Genomic DNA, 20,953 nt, shown 5'->3' with positions numbered 1-20,953 from the left:
TGCTGGTCCCGAGCCAAGGTCTCAATCCAATCCATACACATTTGTCACAGCCTTTTATAGTCACATGGTGTTGTAATCCCTGCCAACTGATGCTGTATTGTTTTGGGAGATGTAGAAGATAACCCCTTTTCACAGCTTGCTTCACTCAAAGGAGCAGGACACAGCAAAGGTGCATTCATCACAGTGGCAGAATTGGAGACTCTCTGAGAGAAGCATCAGATTGAAAGGAGGAAAGAACTGATGTGTAGCCTAATATGCATCGATTTGAGCTTCCCAGTCTCCACTTTACCCTCACATGCACAGTTTCAGGCTTATTCATGGTCAAGTGCACTTGCCTGATTGCTGTGCACAGGAAATCACAGGGTGCTCTGTGACTATATTCTAAATGTTTAGTGTCCTCAAAAGCTCTGCTTTGCATTTTAGCCCATGCGCTGGTTTTGCTGCTACAGAACAAACGGGCTGCAAGTCTTTTGCTGTCACCCAAAGCCCCTACAAAGCAACATTTTTTAATACTTTGTTTTGTCAGCAGAGATGATTTTCCGTCTGTGTTGTAGTTTTTAACAACACAGCAGCAAACCAGATCTTTGTGTTAGTCCTCGGTCGTAAGCATTTTTAAGACGACTCCAGCACTACCGAGTCCCACTTGGCCACGCTGTGGAAAAATGGCTACTGAGAGCCTCAGCAGAACACCTGCCCCCAGCCTGACCTGTTGTTAGTGGATTTAATCCCGAGAGAATGACAGGCTAGTTACAAGAAATGCTCCACTGCTTTTTCTTTTCTCTCGCTCCCCCTCCTCTCCCTCTCTATACCTAATGGAGAGGTATAGCCACATGAGTTTTGTGGGTTTTATTTTTTTTGCCCTTTCTTTTCACAACACAGATAAAGAACAAAAACACGGACCGTGTGCACAGAAAGAACTAGATTTTTGTTTCTGGCTGGCAGATCTTTTCCACTGCCTCTTTGTATTTACAAATTTGTGTGGTTTGCTCAGTTTTCCCCTCTGAGGACAACACCCGAGCAAACAGATGATGCCAAACTGTTTCACTTGACTGCAGTGATGGTTTTCCTTGGAGTTCATATTGTCAGTGTTGTCATCATCGTGCTGCTCAGAGGCATGCGCATCCTTTAAAAGATCTTCATCCGATATTGTACAAATAGACCCTCCATAGCCTTCTCACCATGTGGTACAGCTTTTATTTTTCTTCCTGCAAATTGAACTTCGGACCCAAAATCATGCTATTCGCTCTCAGTTCAGGGAGCAAAAATAGACAATGTGCAATACTTTTTTTCTTTCTTTTCTTGAGTAGGAGATTTTTCTATCTGCCGCCATGTGCTTTCTCATTATGCACCCCTTTGTCCCTTGTTTTCTATCTGTAAAAACCACAAAACTCAGCCTGTCTGCCGCATCATGTCTGGCAAGCATGGAAACAATCACCCATCAAGGGCAAAACATTCACAAGTATTCAGCTGGAATGTGGGGGCAAAAAAAGGCATTATACTTGCAGCGTTCTGTATTTGTCAGGAGTGGGAATGTCATAGATTTAGCAGGAGCGGGACGGGCTGTAGAGGCAGAGGAGGGATACGAGGTGCCATCATGGCTGTCAGACCCATCCTTTCCCCCCTGAGGGCTCTGCTGTACATGGGCAGATATTCTTGCTGCTTACAATAGAAAATCAGAGACGGAGCAGGTCACTCATCCCGAGAGTGCGCCTGCTCTCTGCATACATTCTGTTTTCTGCTGTTTTGTCTCCTGGTCTGATGGTGTTTCCATGTCATTTATGTGGAAATTCAAAATGTCAAGGCTGCCATATGTTCTGCTGCTCCTTTGTAGGTCCATGCTTATGTTTCCCTGCGTGTCCAAGTCAGTCTTCATTTTCAGCTTGATCCACTCTCTGTGTCTGCACACTGTGACAAATGAAGTCTCTTTCTACTTGACCTCCACTACTAAGCGTGGACAAAACAGGAGTGATTAGAAGAATCGCATTTTCCCTTTAATGCTGTTTTCCTTTCAGCTCTTATCAGTCAGGACTCCTGTTTATCTAACTGTGAACAGCTGCAGGTAGGACTCCAGCCTGACAGCTTTTGTAAATAGCCCGCTCAGCTTTGCGGGTGATATAGGCTATTTATTATTTCGCATGCTATATCAAACAATGATTAGGCTCTTTTTTTTTTCTTTTTTTTTTTTTGCTTACTTAAAATGAATAAATAAATTACTAATCTGTGTAACTGTGCGCATGGCTGGGTTTCAATCTGATTCTGCTGGAAAAATGGTTGGAAGAATCTAATTATATCTATAGGTTAATTAAGTTAACCAGCGTCTTCTCAGAAAGCTGAGATTGATTCCAGCTCTAGTGAGGGACAGAAGGAGTGGAGGGCACACCTCCCGCGTTTGTTTTCGTCTCACGCGCGCACACGCACACATATACTAGCGCGCGCGCGCACAAGCAGATACAGAGGGAGGGAGAGAGTTTGCCCCACATCTTTATCGCTATAACTACCCTCCACTAGTGAGACAGTCAGTGATGGAGCCTTCCGCAGGGGACAGACCGCCACGCGCTCTCAGGTGATTCTCTGTCTGTCTTCTTTTTCTGCCTTTTTGGGAAATTTGTCAACTCTGAAGAAGAGGATGATGATGTTCATCCAGTCTGTGGGAAGAAAAACTACAAACGGAGTCTAAATAAACATCCTCACCCGCCGCGTGGATCCAAACTTCACCAGAAACGGTTTTACAGGTGAGTTTATTTATGTTCACTTGGAAAAACGAGCCCTAACATTCAGATCCTTCGCGAATTTCTCTCTCTCGCTCTCTTTTTTAAAAAAAAAAGAAAAGAAAAAAGAAGAAGAAATGCATTAACTTTAGCCTAATAAGGCAAGCGGAGAAAAAAGCTGCACATAAAATTTAAGTAACTTCATTTTTATCGCACAAAAGTTTAAAAATGATACAGAAAAATCACATTTAGTGTCACCAAACGGAAAGCGCTGTTTTGTGGACGCCCTTTGCTTCGGGTAGACTAGTTGACCTGTTTCACGCAGATTAATGTCATCTAAAGTCTGCATGAAATTTCACCGGCATCGTTATTATGTCGGTGCAGGTTCATTTTGTCAAAAACTATGTTGGGTGCAGGAAATTCCGAGAATATCTTTTCTATTTCGGATTAAATGCCTTTTAAAATTAGGAAGGGATATTAGAAAAAAAATAATTGGAAACTGCAGTCACCAGCTGTAACCACAGCTGTATTTGCTTTGGGAGCCTCCCCACCCCGGTCTTTCTCAATCCCATTCTTATTAATGCAGCAGATGATTATTTTTGCTAATTGGGGATTTGCATGCATCTGCATTGTTAATAACGGACCGTTGAGTGCAGAGCCAAATCCTCTGCACAGTTTATAAGGCACAGAGGGCAGCTTGATGGACATCAGAGGGCTGTCACCCAGTCACCTTCAGGCATATCATCCAAATCTAGGCCGCTTGAGTCGGGGTTGAAACCCTCAGCCCTGCTGTCAGGACAATAGAGACACATGACAGTTTTTATTCTATTATGAAAATGGGGAGAAAGCGGAGGGTGCTTGACATTTTAAGAGGATAGTCTTTTAATCAAATTCAAGGAGTGTTTTGTGATTTCTGTCTGGGAACAAGAACATCATATGGCCATGCTTGTGTCAGCAAAACAAGAACAGGCTGCCCTCACACCACCTACAGACCCACATGGTTTTATTTATTTGTTTTAAAGAAAGGGGAAAAAAAACATATTTAAAGCAGAGTCCCAGTTGGTTTTGCTCATGTTGCTTTTTTTAAACTTTTGCCTCTAAACTGTGGGAGAAGCGAGCAGATGCTAACACCCAGATTGCTGCTGGGTTATTTTTTTTTCCAGCCCTGTCACTTATTGACACTGTGGGACTCGGGCAGGATTAATGTTCATGCAGTTAATAGTGCAGCAGGCAATGCTTGGGCTTATCGATCCAACCCCTTTCTAACCTACATCCTACAATACACATCTCCTCTACCTCACCCTTGGAAGATGATTAAGGGGATATGGCATCATGGGGAAATAAATACAGGGATAAATGAGATGAGCATGTATTGATGGGTGTAATGTAATGCTTTCCTTCTCATCTTAAACTTGTTATTCTGGAGGAGCACAACAGGAGAGGAATGGGAGGGTTTAAGATGATCTTTTATAATGATTTACGTCCCTTTAATGCAGAAGTACAAGAGAGGATTTTTAACCCTATTAGATCACTTAAACCGTCATTACGGCTTGAACTGTGATTCGTGAGGGAATCATTGCAATAAAACTTGCTGATGGTTCCACTGAAAGTCCAGTTTCATTTCAGAGTTATTAACAAACATTTTTCTTCGATATGCATGACAAGGGGTGATTTTCTAGCATAGAAACTGTCCTCTTACATGTTTGAGTCCATTTGTATTACATGCCTCTCCATACAGGAGGGCTTTCGTGGAATAAGCCGCGTTTAAGCTCATTCACTGTCTGTCTCTTTAGCCACTGACCTTTTTTCTGCCCCTCCTCCCAAAACATCATAATCTCCCCTTGTGAGCATTTGTTATGATTGCATGTGTTTGCAGATTAAGTAAAGAGAGAGAGAGAGAGTCTTCATTTCCAAACTGACCTCTTTTCTCTCAATCTGTCAGATTCTCCCAGCGCAACAGTGTGCGGCTAACTGGGACCTGGTGTGTGTCAGGAGGCTATGGTGAGGCCATGTGCACGGGCTGGTGTGAGGCGAGATGTAACAGCCTCAGTGGAGGAAGACGTAAAGGACTGGATCTTCACTCATGGCTTCGTGTGTCACTCCTGTTCTTGGCTCTGTGGGGCCAAGTGTTCCCACAGTGCCCGGACAGCTGCCACTGTGCCTGGGACACGGCCACGGTGTTGTGCTCGGATGCTGGGCTGCGGGAGATCCCAGAGGGGATCCCACCAGAAACTGTCTCCCTCCACCTGGAGCGCAATTACATACGGAACATCCCAGAGAGTGCCTTCAGTAACCTGGTCCGCTTGCGGGACCTGTACCTGTCCCACAACCGCATCGACTCGCTTGCCTCTGGGGCCCTGCAACATCTGGGGCCCGAGCTACGCCTGCTGGACCTCTCACATAACCAGCTGAGGCACGTCAGCAAGGAGGAGTTTGGTTCCACTCGTGCAAAGACACGTCTTTACCACAATCCCTGGCACTGTGACTGCACACTCCAGGAGCTGATGGAGACTCTGAACCTGGAGCCTGAGACAGTGAATGGGATAATATGTGAGAGCTCTGTGCGGGGGGTGGGTGAGGGGAGCAGGTGGGAGGATCCGGGGTCACTGGGCGAGCACGCAGGCCAACCGCTGGTTAAACTGCTGGACTCTGGGGTGAATTTCTGCAGTCTGCAGAGGAAGACCACTGATGTAGCCATGCTGGTGACCATGTTTGTGTGGTTCTTCATGGTCATTGTGTATGTAGTGTACTATGTGAGGCAGAACCAAGCCGAGGCTCGCAGACATTTGGAGTACCTGAAGAGTTTACCCAGCCCACGCAAGACCCCTACTGAGACAGATACTCTCAGTACAGGTTTCTAAACTCCTGCTCAGCTGAAATTTAAAAGAAAATGTTATTTTTACCAACCTTGACTTTGAAATTCTATGTGGAGTTATGGTGAAAACCAGCAGTGGAAGATGCACACACAGAGGAAACGCAGCTCCCGAACACCCTGCAAATGTCTTCATATTTCCTTTCCCATCATATTTTTTGCTAATTGTGGATAAAACAAATACTTGCTTACTCATCCCACCATCTCAACTGAGAGAAAATTTAAAAATCCCTAAAAGTACAAAGTGAAAGTGTAACATGTAAGACATCTTCTTGCACCCCCTCTTTTATCCTCCCACCATGCTTCATACTGTGTTCTTTTATCTTAAATTAAGCTCTAATTAGGAGTCGTTGACCAACTGACCCTTAATAAAACTACTGAAAGGCACTAATCAGCTGGAGTGTTTATCAGGTCAAGGACAGTGTGCAAACGCTAATGTGTGTCATCTTATAATTGCTTGTCTAATATGTGTGCGTACATGTGCACGTGCATTTTTGTGCATAGCTGTGGCCGTTTTTACTTTGATATTATTGATTTTGCGCAGATATAATTTAAGCCTTTTTTAATATATCAGCACTGACCCAGTGTTTATGTGTCACTGGAAAGCCTCTGATCTAAATTTTCTCTAAGGAATCCATTAGAGCTGGAGGTGAACTATTGTGTGTCCGTTTAGTATACATACCCAGTATCGCCTGGTGTACAGAGAGTCCAAATCAATTTAGAAAACAATTATTAATACACATATTTATCCAGAGAGGAGCTGGTAGAAAACCTCGAGTCCTGATTATTTGGGGCTGCATTTCTTTTTCTTTTACACAACCCCATCCCAATCGATTTTCTTTTAAAAGGCAGTGTGAAAATAAGCAAAACACTTTGATAATAAATTGCTTTGATTAGAACACGACAGATTGTAGTGTTACAATTAATGCTATTCCTGTAGGTGTACCGCAGGTGCACTGAATCCTCAGCCTAGCTTTTTGCACGCATGCAGAACAAACCCTGCCTGGATAAACATCCGCATTTCACCCAGTATCACATGATTTAATTGAATTCAGATTTACTGTGGTAATATGTTAGCATTCTGTGAGGAGAGGGTGTGCAATGTGATTTAATAAATCTGGATTTGTCATCCTTCACTGTTGCATTAGAGACTGTAAAAAGCCCTATTTTCAGTTTGCTAGTCAACCTCTTTAAAACGTGTCTCCATACCGGAGTGTGGGATCATAAATGGGGAAAAGTAAGCTTGTTATTTACGGCATAATTTTAGGTTTCACTCTCATTGTATTCAAACACACACACAAAAAAGACTTTGGAAACAAGGGCAACAATGCAACCCAGTCAGCAATGAGCGGTTTAATGGGAACAGCTAGTTTATAACATGTTTTTATAGGTATGTGAGCCACACAGATCTTCAGATCAATTTGTAATAATTATGACTTAAAAAAAATCTCTTTGGACCAAATACCTGTTGGTCCATTCTAAAACCAAGTTATGGTTATGGTAAACTACTAATACCAGTATGTTAGCACTGTCATTGTGAGGATGTTGGTAGGATTTAGCTCAGAGCACTGTGCTGAGGGACCATACAGTATCATAGAGCTGCTAGCATGGCTTCTTTTTTCATGTATCATCCGTATGTGATCGATTAAAGTGTACAAATGTCTATGTGGCCATTATATACAATAAAATATTATCTTATCTAAAAGCTGGGTTGGTAAAGTGGGAAGAGCCGAGGCACACGCTGGAATAGGTCAACATTTAATGTGTTATATTGATGAGTGTGGTTTGTTTACTTTGGACCCTCAGAAAGAGATTCTGGTTCAGGTCTGTGCTGTTCCCATGCTGTCAGAACTAGAGTCAGTTATTGATATTGTTACGATCTGTGTGTGAAACCAGTCTTGTTGGTAAACCGCAGGCAAGAAGAAGACGAGAATAAAACGGTGGACGCTCGTTATGTGACTTAAAAAGCAAAACTGCCTGTGAATAAACTGTATGTGTAACCGTACATACTCTGAATATTTCTTGAACGTTAGCTGTTTGTCATAAATCCTACATCTAGTGTTGATGTGCCTGAGCTCAGTTTCATATCTTTATAATAATGCTCCTGGTCTCTCCAGTGATGATTGTAACAACCCCAAAAATCAAATGTTTTTTCCTGTAGATTTTTTTTTATTATTATTATTATTGATGATGTATTTCCATCCCAGTGATTTGTTTTCTTGTCTGTTTGTTCACCCAAAAATATCCAAACAAGAGTAAACTCATATTGGAAAGTATTACATTAAATAATAAATGAGCCATGAAAAGCGACGTTGGGGGAAAAACAGAAAAAAAAAATACAAATAAAACAAACATTGCTCTACTTTGTTTATAGAAATGCTTCTTGATTTATTTCTACTGAAGATAGAAAAATGCAATTAGAAGAATAGAAATGAAGTACAGAGAGACAAATCACAGTATGAGCTGATCGCAGTTGGCAGTCTTTCCCATTTCTACTTTACTGTGCATGAAAAGTGAAGGAAACGATTGGAAAACCATCACAGGTACGTTTTGTTCCATCATCAGTCAAGGCAAAATTAAACCATATCCATCACTGCTCTTCCCTGGAAATAAATCCAGATATTGGCACAGAAACATAAAATAGAAGCAGGGTAGATATGATACGTTGTCTTTTTTATTTATGTTTGAATGTTTCTTTTAAGGACGAGATATTTCATCACCGGGGAGAACAAAACGGAACATAAATAAAACGCAACTTCAGCCTTTGACTTGGTTTTGTCTTTTATTTCCAATTTACATTAATTAAAACGTAACAAAAACAAGTCATGATCATAATAATATAATAATGCTATTATTATTAATAATAATATTATTATTAATAATAGAAAATATACACAACCTCACACAAATGGACCCTCTGGCTGGCTGTAGGACCGGAGCAACAAAGTCAAACACGCTTTACATCGTGAGTGTGAAGCAGAGGGCGCGTGCTGTGAGGAGACTGAAGGCAGGAAGCAGAGAGGGATGAAGGTCAGGGCGGGTGGGGGGCAGCAGACTGGGCTTTAATGATCAAATTTTCAAATCTTCAACATGTTGGTCACACACATGTAAAGATTTGAGGTGGAAAAGGCCTCAGTTTCAACTTGTCAAGATCTTCTTTTTTAGCGTGAGGTAGCTTTAACATACCAAAACAAATGTTAGGAAAAGAAAAAGAAAACAATTTTTAAAGAAATGAACATGACTTGATTGTAAAAATTTACGAGGGGGCCATATTTGTTTATGTACGAAGGCACGAAGCAAAGAGGGGGGGGCAAGCCGGGACTTTTATCACCCTGAAATCCAAAATCCTGGGCGACATGCTCTCTCTGAGAAACTGTATATATATGTATACACACATATACATATATATACATATATACAGGTCACTAAATGTGAGTATCTGGCTGATAAAAAATACAAACTGTTTTACAACAATAGCACCATTGACTTTATTTATAATACACAGTAACTTTTGACACACTGTGGCAGTAGAAATAGGAACACCTGCACTTTCTTTGCAGCTTGATTGTTGTTGTTTCATTCTTTAGTGGATATTGTACAGGAGCGATGGGATGGTTAGAAAAGAGGAGGAAGTACGAGAGAGAGTTGGTGGAAATTATTTGTGTGTAAGCCACTTTTCAATACTTAGCAACAAACTCAGTCCTGTCACACCAGGGATCTCAACCTAAACAATAAATAAATAACACCAACACATTGTTCTCTCTCCAATTCCTACGTATGCTCCTGTACTCTCCTCATACTTCCTCCTTCTTGTTCGCGAATATGCAAAAGATTAGTTGGCAGGGAGGGAGAAGGGGTGCAGGTGGGGAGGTAGCATTTTTGGAGAAAACAGGGAGTCCGTGGTTTGGGGTGGGCAGGGGCGAGCTGACTGGAGGCAATGCTGGATGAATCACAAATGACAGGTGCTGGTGCCATTCAGTGCAGATATCCTATGGAGTTCAACTTGGAAAAGCACTTTCTACTAAGAAAAAAAGTCCCATTTAAAAAAAAGTGTCTTGATTTTTCTTTTTTTCTCTTCCTCGCCTCCTTTATCTGAGGTGTGCTCCTCTTTCATGTTATTTTCTTTTTCAAATCTCCACTTCTTTTTTCTCGATAATTTGATCCCTCGTTCTTTACAAGAAGCAGACCGGCCCGACATCGACTCCAAACTCCTGGTCTGCTCCACCGATATCCATGGGTGCAATGTCCAGGATGGGCAGACGAGAGGTCTTCTGTGATCTGTATTCAATCACCGTCTTGCCCCATTTTCCCGTGTGTCTCTGTAGAGCGAGAACGACAGGTGCAAACAGCTGTTAAACAACCTCTAACTACTCCAGAACTGGAGAGAATGAGATTAGTTTCGTGAGTGGACACAGCAAGAAATTTGTATGAGCTTTATTGTTCTCTCAGCCACTTTTAACATCCCTCATTACGTTTTTACGATTCTCTGACAGTGTGGGTGTAATGTATATGGATGTCAGCAATATTGCCGGTCTTACCGTGCAGCCATCTTCCAACACAGCGTAAGTGAAGCGGCTGTTGCCCTCGGCTCTGATCTCCACGTCATTGGAGCCCTGCAGCAGCACGGCCTTCTTCAGGTTGCCTGTCGAGCCGTCCATGTAGGCCACGCTGTTCTTACAGTGGTAGGTGATGTTTTGAGAAGCCTCAGTGGACAGCAGTCTCAGGAACGTCATCTGAATGGCGGCAGTGTTGGGCGCCAGGCTGTCATCGCCATAGTTAAACTGCATTGCATAGGAATTGAAGGAAGGGAAAGTTAGAATAACAGTTGCAATTGTTTTTATGGTTCAGTTTATACGCATGTGTGTTTTTTTCCTGGTTGTTGAGATGATGTTTCAGATTTTAAAAACCTTACATACAGGGGCTTTAAGAGGGAGTCATTGATTTTCAGAATCAGAATCAGAATCAGAATCAGAATGGGTTTATTGCCAGATGTTGAGGTTTACAACATTAGGAAATTGCTGCGGTGCTTCAGTGCAAACAATAAGAATTAAAGTGCTATGTAGAAAGAAAGATATGTGCATGAGATATATATTTTATGTCCTCGCTCAGCCAAAATGTGCTTTTTATTCTTCTGCTAAACTTTATTTATAAGGTTTCTACTTGAGACCAAGATGCTTTTTAACTTCGCTTTAAGTAAGACTAGTATAGACTTAAGAGAAAACGATGGAAAAGGCACTGCTCATCGTGCAGCAGAATCCATAGACGTGCCAATCAATGATCAATATTTATGCTGAACTGCCGACCTGCCTCCACTGTTTTCATATCATTGACTTTTTAAAATAGTTTAACATGTGCATAGCAGTGAATCCGCTTCCCGTTTCACAGGCACAGAGAATTTAAAAATGTTGATGCAACTTACATGGAATCCTCCATTCATTGTCTCTCCGAACCAGACGTGTTTGCGTTCCTTGCTCTTGCTCGTCCACCAGTTCTTGCGAGGGATGCTGGAAGGCTTGGGGTGGACGCAGGACTCCCCTGTCTCCATGTTGCAGAAGACCTTAATAGCATCTACGGTGCAGCCTTGATTGGGATCAATCCAGTACTCTCCTGCAGATGGAAAAAGACAGGAACATGGGAGCGCATCATTCTCGGTCTTTGGTAAATTAAAAATCTGATAATACTTGGAAATTTATTGTATAATGTTTTGTTTTTCTAATATTGAAAAAACAGACTAAATCAGCTCAATCCAAACACTCCCCAACTGCAGAACCTTGGCTAATACAAACCTTGACTTTACTAAATTGAGATGGCAAAAAATTCCTGTCTGTTTTCTCATCTCACCCCAAATTTAACCAATTCCCCTCGGTGTCACTCACCACTCTTCCACTCAGGATGGCACAGTTTGAGGTCTCTGCAGGTGCGAGCAGGGTTTTTCTTGGATCCCTCAGGGCTGCGGATGTTCTCAATCTGGTTGTTGAGAGATTTGAGAGTGGCGTCGACCTCAGCATCATGCTGTCGGAGATTTCCAGAAGCCTGGTCGGCCCTCATGTACCTGAGAGGATCGGGGCCCTTCTCCACCTGACCCAGGCCAGCAAAAGCAGACATGTCGATGCCAGGGCCAGGTGGCCCGGGAGGACCAGGTGGTCCGGGATTACCAGGAGGACCCTGAGAGAAAAGAATAAAGACGGGAGGGTTATATACTTCTTCTTTTTTTGTTGAGTCTTGCAATCATTGCACTTCTGCATTATTTTGCCCTTTTCTGTCAAACCCGTCAAGCCTCTCTTCCTGATGGGTTCAGGAAATCCTCTACAATCTGTTCTTGTATCTCATTTCTATTAACTTGTCTGAGACTTCACTCCCACTTTCAGCATCCACGTAGTAAGCGAGTCATTCATTTCCACTGATACTCACATTTAATTTGACCTTTGCTAAATTTTTCCTTCCTGTTTTTCAGTCCATTAATTGCCACTTAATTTGTCCATTTCTTTTTGCAGTGCACCTACAATTCCTGCTTCAATATGAAATTATGAAATGCAGACACAGTTTCTGCAGCTCCTACACCATAAGTGTGCCCTCCTTACAGACTGACTTTACGTCTTCGACCATTATCTTTAATAAGGACAACAAATTTGCTATAATCTGGTATAATAATAAAAAACAAACATTAAAAAAACTTATTTCATTTATATCCACTTAATTTTGTCCCATGTGGACATTATGTTTCTGGCTTTTTATAATATTTTGCTGCTACTCTTTGTACCAATCAATAAAACGTGTTAATTTATATAATGGTTTTGATTTAAATTTGACCCCCCCCCCCCCGACTAATAGTGTTTTTTCTTTTGCGACAGGGACAGAGAGGAAGGATCGTGTCATGACTGACTGTGATGTAAACCAGCGAATAATGTTCTACGAAATTATTTGCGCAAATGTTCAACTCACGTCACACAACTAAACCCCTCAGATCTCGCACTCATGATGTCATGAGGTCGTGACAGTCGTGCACAGTTTCCAATCTTGTCCCATTCTTGTTTTTTCAATTCTTGAAAACAACTTTGGTATTCTCATGTATTTAACACAAACCTGTTTTTTGCAGAATGTAGCAAAAAGTAATAAAAAAAACTATTATAAATATGTGACGGAACAAATTAAATAAAAAAAAAAAAAGAGGAGCATGAATTGAATGAGCACAAAAAAGCACTCACAGCAGGACCGGTCTCTCCACTGCGACCACGGGGTCCAGGGGGTCCAATGGGTCCAGGCAGACCATTTGAACCGTCTTTTCCAGCAGGGCCAACGGGTCCAGGTGGTCCCTGCAGAGACAGTTTGAGATGTTAAGGTCTGAAGATGAAGCATTTAAAGAAGCTAATGGTTTTTCAAAGTGACTGCCACTTTTTATTACAGTTGAGTATTTGTACTCACACGTTGTCCTGCAGGTCCAGCAGGTCCAGTAGCACCCTGGTCTCCAGGTTGACCCTAAAGTAGAAGAAATACAGTAAATACCTGAAGCATGATGACAAGAAAACTGCACTACAGCAAAGGCACGGATTAGTTGAAATGACTGAGCTGGTGTACAACAAAGTTCAGGAGGCAGACGTATGTTTACAGGCAGAGAGTGATGCTTACTGGAGGTCCGGGGAGACCCTGCAAACCAGTGAAGCCACTGTGTCCCTTCTGCCCCCTCTCTCCAGCCTCTCCAGCTTCTCCTTTGTCTCCACGTGGTCCTTGGGGCCCCTGAGAACAAAGCGTGGTAATATGTGCGTGAATTTCAAGAGTTAATTTAAGCCTTGTGGCAAAACCAATTTTCTTTTGTTTATTCAGGCCAGAAATTATTCAAGACTTGGCATGCAGCTTTGTTTCTCTCAGAAAGAAACATACAGGCATTCCTCGGGCACCAGCAGGTCCTGAAGATCCAGCAGGTCCTTGTGGACCCTGAAACACAAAAGAAACAAAAGGAATTATGGACCATACGAACACAATGACGATTATTCTAACTTTTAATAATCTGCTAGTAGAAATTTCATTAATAATTACAGTAAGTTTCATTTTCAAGATTTAGCAATTTGTCTTCACTCTGTACTTGTCATTGTGTACCAGCTGTGTACCTCCTTGTTCAACAATATGCTTGTATACCAGTCAAATATGTCTGCGTTTAGGAAGCAAACTGTGATAAAATAGTCTACAATTGTTAACATAGTACACTGACTGAATGTTATGTAAATGAGAAAAGCAAGCACAGAGTTTAATTTTCCTCTTAGACCACAGGTCACTCAGGGATAAAACACTTGAGACATACTCCTCAGCACTCGCTATCAGACAATATGCTAATTTCCAGCAGAGAAAAATCCACCTTATATAAATCTCATAAGGCCAAACAAACTTTGCTCTTCAGCTGCAGCTTTTCTAGAAACATCCTATTTTAATTTAGCTTGTCTTGGAGGTAATACTCACAGGCTCTCCTCTGTCTCCCTGTTTGCCAGTGGGACCAACTGGGCCAGAAGCACCAGGAGCGCCCGGAGCACCAGGAGCACCAGCAGGACCAGTGTTACCACGCTCACCCTGCAGAGTGAGAGCACAACAGTCAGGGATTTACATGTAACGTAACATAACTCAATTACTGCTATCTACTTAAGCACAAGGTTTGATAAAAGATGTTAGAACCAGATGGTAAAAATAAAAATTTAATGCACATATACTATATAAATACATTTTTATAAAACTGTGCACTCAGAATAAAGCTGCTCAAAATACAGAAGTCCAGCAGCAGACGAAGAAAAAACTGAGTGAATATGATTGTGTTTTAAACACTATTGCATGTGATTGTATATTACAGGAGGCTGAATCTATAAAAGCATCTCATCAGGCTTCCGGCTGCAGTTTTGCTTTGCTTCACGCTGCTGCTGTTGTGCAGTCTTATGCCACTATCGTGCAATACTGATTTGAACGTTTCCAAAATATCAATAAGGGTATTAAAAATTGGATGATAAGACCCAGACTTGCTTCTCACCTTATTTCCAGGAGAACCATCTCTACCGGGAGGTCCATCAGATCCAGGGGTGCCCTGTCAGATAATGGAACCAAATCAAATGTTAATAGTTTCCACCAAACCAGATGTCCCCTTAACTGAATACAGATCAGCTGCATAATAAACCTGCTCCAATATTAATGTGGTGTAAACACAATGCAAATGTAAACATGACACAACGGCGGTGCATAGTAACGGACTTCACCTGTCGGAGGAAAACAGCTGAGAGCCCTAATGTTGCAGATATGAATCTAATTCACACATGCTGCATGCTAGCTATTCCCTGACCTCTCTGCCAGGCTCTCCAGCAGGTCCAGTCAGTCCAGGTGGTCCAACAGGTCCAGGGGGTCCACGGTCTCCAGGACCACCAGAAGCTCCTTGCTTTCCAGGCTCACCCTGAGGAGAAATGAGAGAAAAGACTTTTAACTGACTTCATTCAGTTGTTACCGTTATTATTATTTATTTAGTCGGATTAGTCCGCTACATAGAATATAACATGTTTGATGAATGCTGTCATTTTATGTTAAAAGCTTAGCTTCTGCTGTAAAATTAGGAAAACAAGAAACAATTCTGGGGTCTTGTGGATATAGAAATAATGTCATATTTAATTTGAGTATGATTCTGGTCTGTAGTCATTGTCCTTTTTGTCGACCAATCACAGCTTTGTGAATGATCAGAGAGGATTAACTGAGCTTATAAAGGTCCTCATAGGCCACCTTAAAAACCTGTCAAGATGGTCATTATATATAACTGGGATAAAAGGGTACATTTTTGTACATAGTATGCTTGTGCATATTCCTACAGTACATATCAAATTTTATAAATCATTCATAAATATTATCCTCAAAAAGTAACTGAATCCACAGTTCGACTTCACTTCCGCTACTAAAATCATTTTCTCTGCTTGAAACATTCCTGGGTGACTTTCCTGGCATCACTGCTGTTTCCTTGGCATCCCTTTCATGCGTACGGATGAATAATTGATGGTGAGGACATGCCCACTGAGATGTTGTAAGTAGGGGACAAGCTCATGTCACGTATCTAATAGTGTGAGACGCAAGAAGGGGAGGCTTCTTGTCACATGTCATCTTGTGCATCAGATAGACTCACATGGAGAGCAGCCCTAGCTCATGTGAGATTCGATTTGACTGTGACCCAATTAGGGCAGCAGAATGACAGTGGAGCCTGTCTGAAGGCTTTGCACATTCACTCGTACTAAGTGACAAAACAGTAGGCACTCTGCTCTTAAGGCGTCTTCCTGAATATTTATTTTACCACCCTGTTTCTGAAAAAGTTGGGAGGCTGTGCGAAATGTTAACTGCCTTTTGCAGGTATGAATGCAATGCACAAAAACAGAATGGAAAGTAGAGATTTGTAGTTACATTTGTTTACATTTTTGTTTTTAAATTGACAGATATTAAGTTGCTTCCAGCAAAGATATGGAAACACCTCAATCTGAGTAACTACAGACACACAAGTGGAAGAAATCCAAATAAGAAAAACACTTCAAATCTATGAGCTCCAACTTTACTGGATTAGAGTTTAAAAAACACCAAAACGATTACATAATTACATCACCAACTATTTTCAACACTGATTTTCTTTTCTTAAGTTGTTTTCTTGATCAATCAATTAATGTCAAAATGTCAAAATCCAAAAAAAGGAGGAAATCAATAAAAAAAATCAACGGGTAAGAAAACAACCTTTGTTCTCTAGTTTATCTGAAGCATGGAAAATTAATTGTATTACATTATATATCACAAATATTTATATCACAAATGATTTTGCTTATGTCTCATGACTAATACATGAGCTTATATTGTAATTTTATTTCAGCTCTATTACTGTGAATTAAATGTCTACATAACATTTCTACAAAATAGATAACAAACATTTTAAATTTGTAATGTTTGACTCTTGGAAATTATGAGGATCATATTTTAGGATTTATTCTGACATAGACTAAATAATGTGTCGTTTTATTAAACTAAATAACTGACAGACAATTTGCAAGTTGAATTTTATGAGTGGGTGAGTGGGTATATTACTTACAGAAGGTCCAGGCAGACCGGGGAAACCTCTCTCGCCACGCTGTCCAGGGAGACCAACAATACCACGCTGACCAGCCAATCCCTGAGGACCTGAAGGACCAGGCGGGCCCTGAGAGGAGAAAAGTGGCAGAGCGGTGGTTATATAGATTTTTACTATTATTATTATTATTTTGGGTGGTTATGGATTCATTTAACAACTATCAACAAACAATTTTGATCATATAGGTATCAACAACCAAGAAAATCAGCTGAGAAAAATCAAGAGATTTTACAGTTTATAAATTTAACTTCTAGTTAAAACAAATCTGAAAATCTAAACCTAATCAATAAAAAAAATCACCCAAACTAGAAAGTGCACAAATACTAAAACGAGTGAATACATGGATATAAAATTACAAACTAAACAATGTAATATAATATAAATAGGTTCAAGCACCTTTCATTCTGGTGTCCCATAGACTCTAATATATCTGCGTTTAGGACTAAATAATTTTAGCCACCGGTATAACAGGATGTCACACAGAAAGGTGACGGTGTCTTCAAAGAATTGTTTAAGAGAAAGAAAAATATATGATTGATAGTTAAGTAAGAGGACTGATGGGGCTCTAATTTCTATCCTTTTAATGTGAAGTTACAGTGAGAAGCCTTTCGTGGATAACAGCTAATAAAACACTCAAAGTGATCCATCAATCACCAGCCACTTTATAAGGCACGCCTGTTCCACTGATTGTTAGCGCAAATCTAATCATCCAATTATGTGGCAGCAAATCAGTGGCTTTAGGCAGGCAGACATTGTAAAGAAGATCTGCTGAAGTTCAAACTGAGAGTCAGAATGGGGAAGAAAGGGGATTTAACTCTTTTCCTCTTGAATGCGCAGTAGGGGTAATAACCCTTGTATATTTCAGGCCTGCTGATGGAGAAACAGAAGACCACGCTGGGTGCCGTTCCCATCAGCTAAGAACAGGAAACTGAAGCTGCGATTCACACAGGCTCACCTAACTGGTCAGCGGAAAGCTGGAAAGACATTATCTAATGAGTGTCTTCAGAACTAGGTTCAGGATAAAAAACATGCATGCATAAAAGTTGAGCATTGTTTAAATGCCACAGCCTGCATGTGTATTGTTGCTGACCATGTCTTTATGGCCCTTTATGACCACAGTGAACAGAAGGATGATGAAACATGTCACAAAGCTCAAACTGGTGTCTTGAACATGAGAATAAATTCACTATTCTCTGATGGCATCCACAATAGAGCAGCTTTGATTTGGGCTTTTTGTAAACAAAAGGGAGGGGGGGGGGGGGTCTAACCTAGCAGCAGCAAGTTGTTCCTAATTAAGTGGCAGGTGAGTGTGCACAGTTCATTTAACACATACAGACATGCAAAAAAAAGAAAAAAGCCCGGAGGTTATGCAGGGCGCTATTTCTTGCAGGTTTTGTGATGTGTGATGACTTTTTGAGGCATCACTTTTGTTTACTGACAAACGCTCAATACAGTTCAAATACAATGCAAAGCAAAGATGTGTTTGTGTCCTATGATTTATCTCTTCTGTCATTTGCTACACATGGGATTTTATTCCCAGCTGCAGTTGCACTTTTCAGTGTCAGTCTCTCCATCACCTCTCCTCATCGCCACAGCTCACTCTTTCACATGTCCTCTCCCTGAAAACATGTCCACTATAAACAACTCACTCCAAGTGACAACTGAGCACCCAGTTCAGCTGACAAAGACTTTGATGTGCTGATACATGGTTCAAGGCTGAAAATCTGTAATCTATAGGATGGACGGAGTCTTGGCACAGCAGCTATCTTGATGTTTGGGTAAGCTATCGTCTGTGGTATGTATAGTATGGTATGTCATTGTCTTGACTTGTCACGTGTTTGTAACGGGCGCGTGCAGGCAGCTCTGGGGGTAGGCAAAGTAAAAGCCTGGGCTCCTGTCATCAGTCTGTCACTGGCCTGTGCTACCCTGTGCTGTCAGATGTCTCGGTCTGCTATTACAGCCAGTGATGGACACTGACAGCTCTGTGCAGTAATGGAGGGTGTTTCCATTACTGATAAAATTGGCTCTTTGGGCTGACAGAGCCACACAAACGCCGACAGACGTGCAGAAAACAAACACATCTGATCATTTTCTACTCCCCAGAGTAGCTCTAACGACCGCCTAAATATGGTGCACTGAAGAGGTTTCAAGTATTACAAAGTAAAAAGGAGTTGCAGGTGATGCCAGCCAGTGTCTTGAGTGTTTTATGATGGAATCTGATTGTAGAATGAGAAACTCACAGGTGGACCATCCTCTCCAGCGTCTCCCTTCTCTCCGGGAGTTCCAGCGGGACCACGAAGCCCAGCATCACCCTGTCTGCCTGGAGGTCCACCATCTCCCCTCACGCCTTTGGGTCCATCTTTACCGGAAGGACCAGCAGGACCAGGAGGTCCAGGATTACCCTGACAAGTGTGAGGAGGAGGACACATAAATATGAATCATTACTGAAACATATGAGTATTTTTTGTTATTTTAACTATCCAGTGATGATATGTACAGCTCTATATGACTTCAAATAACACATAGACTGTATATTAGAACCCTTACAGGGTTAGCCTGTTTTCTCACAATATGTTTCTTTGCAGCATGTCTGCAGAAAATGAAAATCTAAGCAAACACCTACAGACACACTGTGGTGAAGTGTGGAGGTGTTGAAACAGCAAAGGTAAGCACTTTATAGGTGCAAATTACAAGGTTTCCTATGACACAAAGAAGTCAGGCAGCATTAGAAAACACATCCCTGTATCTGTTTCACAACAGTTTCTCTTGCTTATAAAACACAAATTAAACCAGCTGTTCTTTTTTTCCCATACCTGTGATAGATGTAGTTTTATCTTTATCTTTTTATATAAACTCCACAGTCAGACAAAAATAGATTTTTCTGAAATTATATCAACTACAGTTATACACCAGCAAATATAATTACGATTTATGTTTTCTGGCTCGGTTTGGGAACCCAGTAAACCAATTCAGAATTGATCTTTTCAAAGGATGGCATGGATGCCCCATCAAAGGTCAATAGATGGTTGATGATTTTGAAAATATAGCTTTTGCAGATTTATTCAAAGCCATTTAAACATCAACAGGAGTTTCTGGAACTATGGGGAGATTCACCACCATCTTTAAAATGCTGAATAGGGAATATATTCAGCAGAAGCACACGATAATCAACAGCTTACAGAAAACACTTTATTTTTGCTTTTCCTTTAATTTTTCATTTGCTCTTATCATACTCTTAGTTTTGGTATCACCACTACACGTGTAAAGCTGCACATGGAGTCAGTTTGATGGAGGGTTTAGTCATCAGGACGCTGAACTTACATTGGGGCCAGGGGGTCCAACTCGGCCGGCAGCCCCCGGGAAACCAGTGGCACCCTAACAGAGATGGGCGCATTTAGACAGAGTCACAAATAAAATCCTAAAATAATGCTTCCTGCACATGTTATTATGAGACAAGAGTAAAATAATTTAAAAGTGAGACTCTTTGGTATAGATAAAAATCACTTACAGGAGGTCCCTGAGCACCACGAGCACCTTTAGGTCCAGAAACACCCGTGGGACCCTGAAATGAACATATTCTGTGTTACACTCTGACATTTGTTGTATTTTATAGTAGCTCGTTTCTGTCAGCTAGTTTCTTATTCTGCCTTATGTAGCACAATCACCACCAACAGTTGCTGTCACTTTGTAAACTCCACCATGCATGTTTAAAAGAGAGGTAGAAATGAATGTTTTGCTGATTTGTGCATACATAACAGTTTCTCTTCTTGTAGGAAAAACTGTCACTCAGTGCCTGTCGTACTGTTATATAAAGCTTTTGATTAATAAGAAAAACTGGGATACAAACATCCAGTGTTTTTGTGCAACCTTATTTTGGGTTTAGAAAACATATTTATAGTGAAATAATACATGTAGTGACACTTACAGCGGGTCCAGGGGCTCCAGATGGTCCTTGGGGTCCAGGAGCACCAGCGTCTCCCTTCTGTCCAGGTTCTCCCTGCTCTCCCTTGGTTCCAGGCTGACCGTCAGCACCCTGAAAGCAAAAGACAGAAACAGCTGTTGATATACATCAAAGGAAAAAAAGTGAAAGGACTATGTCTTTTAGGATGCCTGGGTCGTCGACCCAGGGTTTTTGAGTTTTTGATATTATTTATACTTCCTAGTTTTTGGTTTCTTTGAGTTCCGTCTTATGGCTTATGTCTCTGTCGTCTTTAGTTGCTCTGTCTCCCCTATCACCTGCATCCCCTTGTCTAGTTC

The 20,953-nt window shown here is 41.3% G+C and overlaps 2 protein-coding genes across 2 annotated transcripts in view; one reads left to right on the top strand and one right to left on the bottom strand.

The window, feature by feature from the left end:
* Positions 1-2,234: 2,234 nt before the first annotated feature.
* LOC113021905 (leucine-rich repeat-containing protein 3-like) lies at positions 2,235-8,346 on the top strand. The gene is made up of 2 exons (XM_026166735.1): positions 2,235-2,732; positions 4,651-8,346. The coding sequence occupies exon 2, from the start codon at positions 4,718-4,720 to the stop codon at positions 5,567-5,569; it is 852 nt and encodes a 283-aa protein (XP_026022520.1). The 5' UTR covers positions 2,235-2,732; positions 4,651-4,717; the 3' UTR covers positions 5,570-8,346.
* Positions 8,347-8,676: 330 nt separating this feature from the next.
* The window catches only part of col2a1b (collagen, type II, alpha 1b), a 50,383-nt gene continuing 38,106 nt past the window's right edge, over positions 8,677-20,953 (bottom strand). Inside the window, exons 39-54 of the mRNA XM_026166734.1 lie at positions 20,622-20,729; positions 20,205-20,258; positions 20,018-20,071; positions 18,937-19,098; positions 16,658-16,765; positions 14,894-15,001; positions 14,588-14,641; positions 14,032-14,139; positions 13,459-13,512; positions 13,207-13,314; positions 13,003-13,056; positions 12,786-12,893; positions 11,457-11,745; positions 11,000-11,187; positions 10,119-10,361; positions 8,677-9,899 (exon numbers count right to left, since the gene is read on the bottom strand). Of these exons, the coding sequence (XP_026022519.1) occupies positions 9,753-9,899; positions 10,119-10,361; positions 11,000-11,187; positions 11,457-11,745; positions 12,786-12,893; positions 13,003-13,056; positions 13,207-13,314; positions 13,459-13,512; positions 14,032-14,139; positions 14,588-14,641; positions 14,894-15,001; positions 16,658-16,765; positions 18,937-19,098; positions 20,018-20,071; positions 20,205-20,258; positions 20,622-20,729 (1,947 nt within the window). The 3' untranslated portion in view covers positions 8,677-9,752. The remainder of the gene's footprint in view (positions 9,900-10,118; positions 10,362-10,999; positions 11,188-11,456; positions 11,746-12,785; positions 12,894-13,002; positions 13,057-13,206; positions 13,315-13,458; positions 13,513-14,031; positions 14,140-14,587; positions 14,642-14,893; positions 15,002-16,657; positions 16,766-18,936; positions 19,099-20,017; positions 20,072-20,204; positions 20,259-20,621; positions 20,730-20,953) is intronic.

The sequence above is a fragment of the Astatotilapia calliptera genome, chromosome 5, assembly GCF_900246225.1.
Source record: "Astatotilapia calliptera chromosome 5, fAstCal1.2, whole genome shotgun sequence".
NCBI lineage: Eukaryota > Metazoa > Chordata > Actinopteri > Cichliformes > Cichlidae > Astatotilapia > Astatotilapia calliptera.
The sequence above is the reverse complement of the archived record's forward strand: the minus strand, read 5'-3'. Positions and strand labels throughout refer to the sequence as shown.

Coding starts and splice junctions, on each gene's coding strand:
- LOC113021905 (XM_026166735.1), top strand. CDS start 4,718: ATGTGCACGGGCTGGTGTGAGGCGAGATGTAACAGCCTCAGTGGAGGA.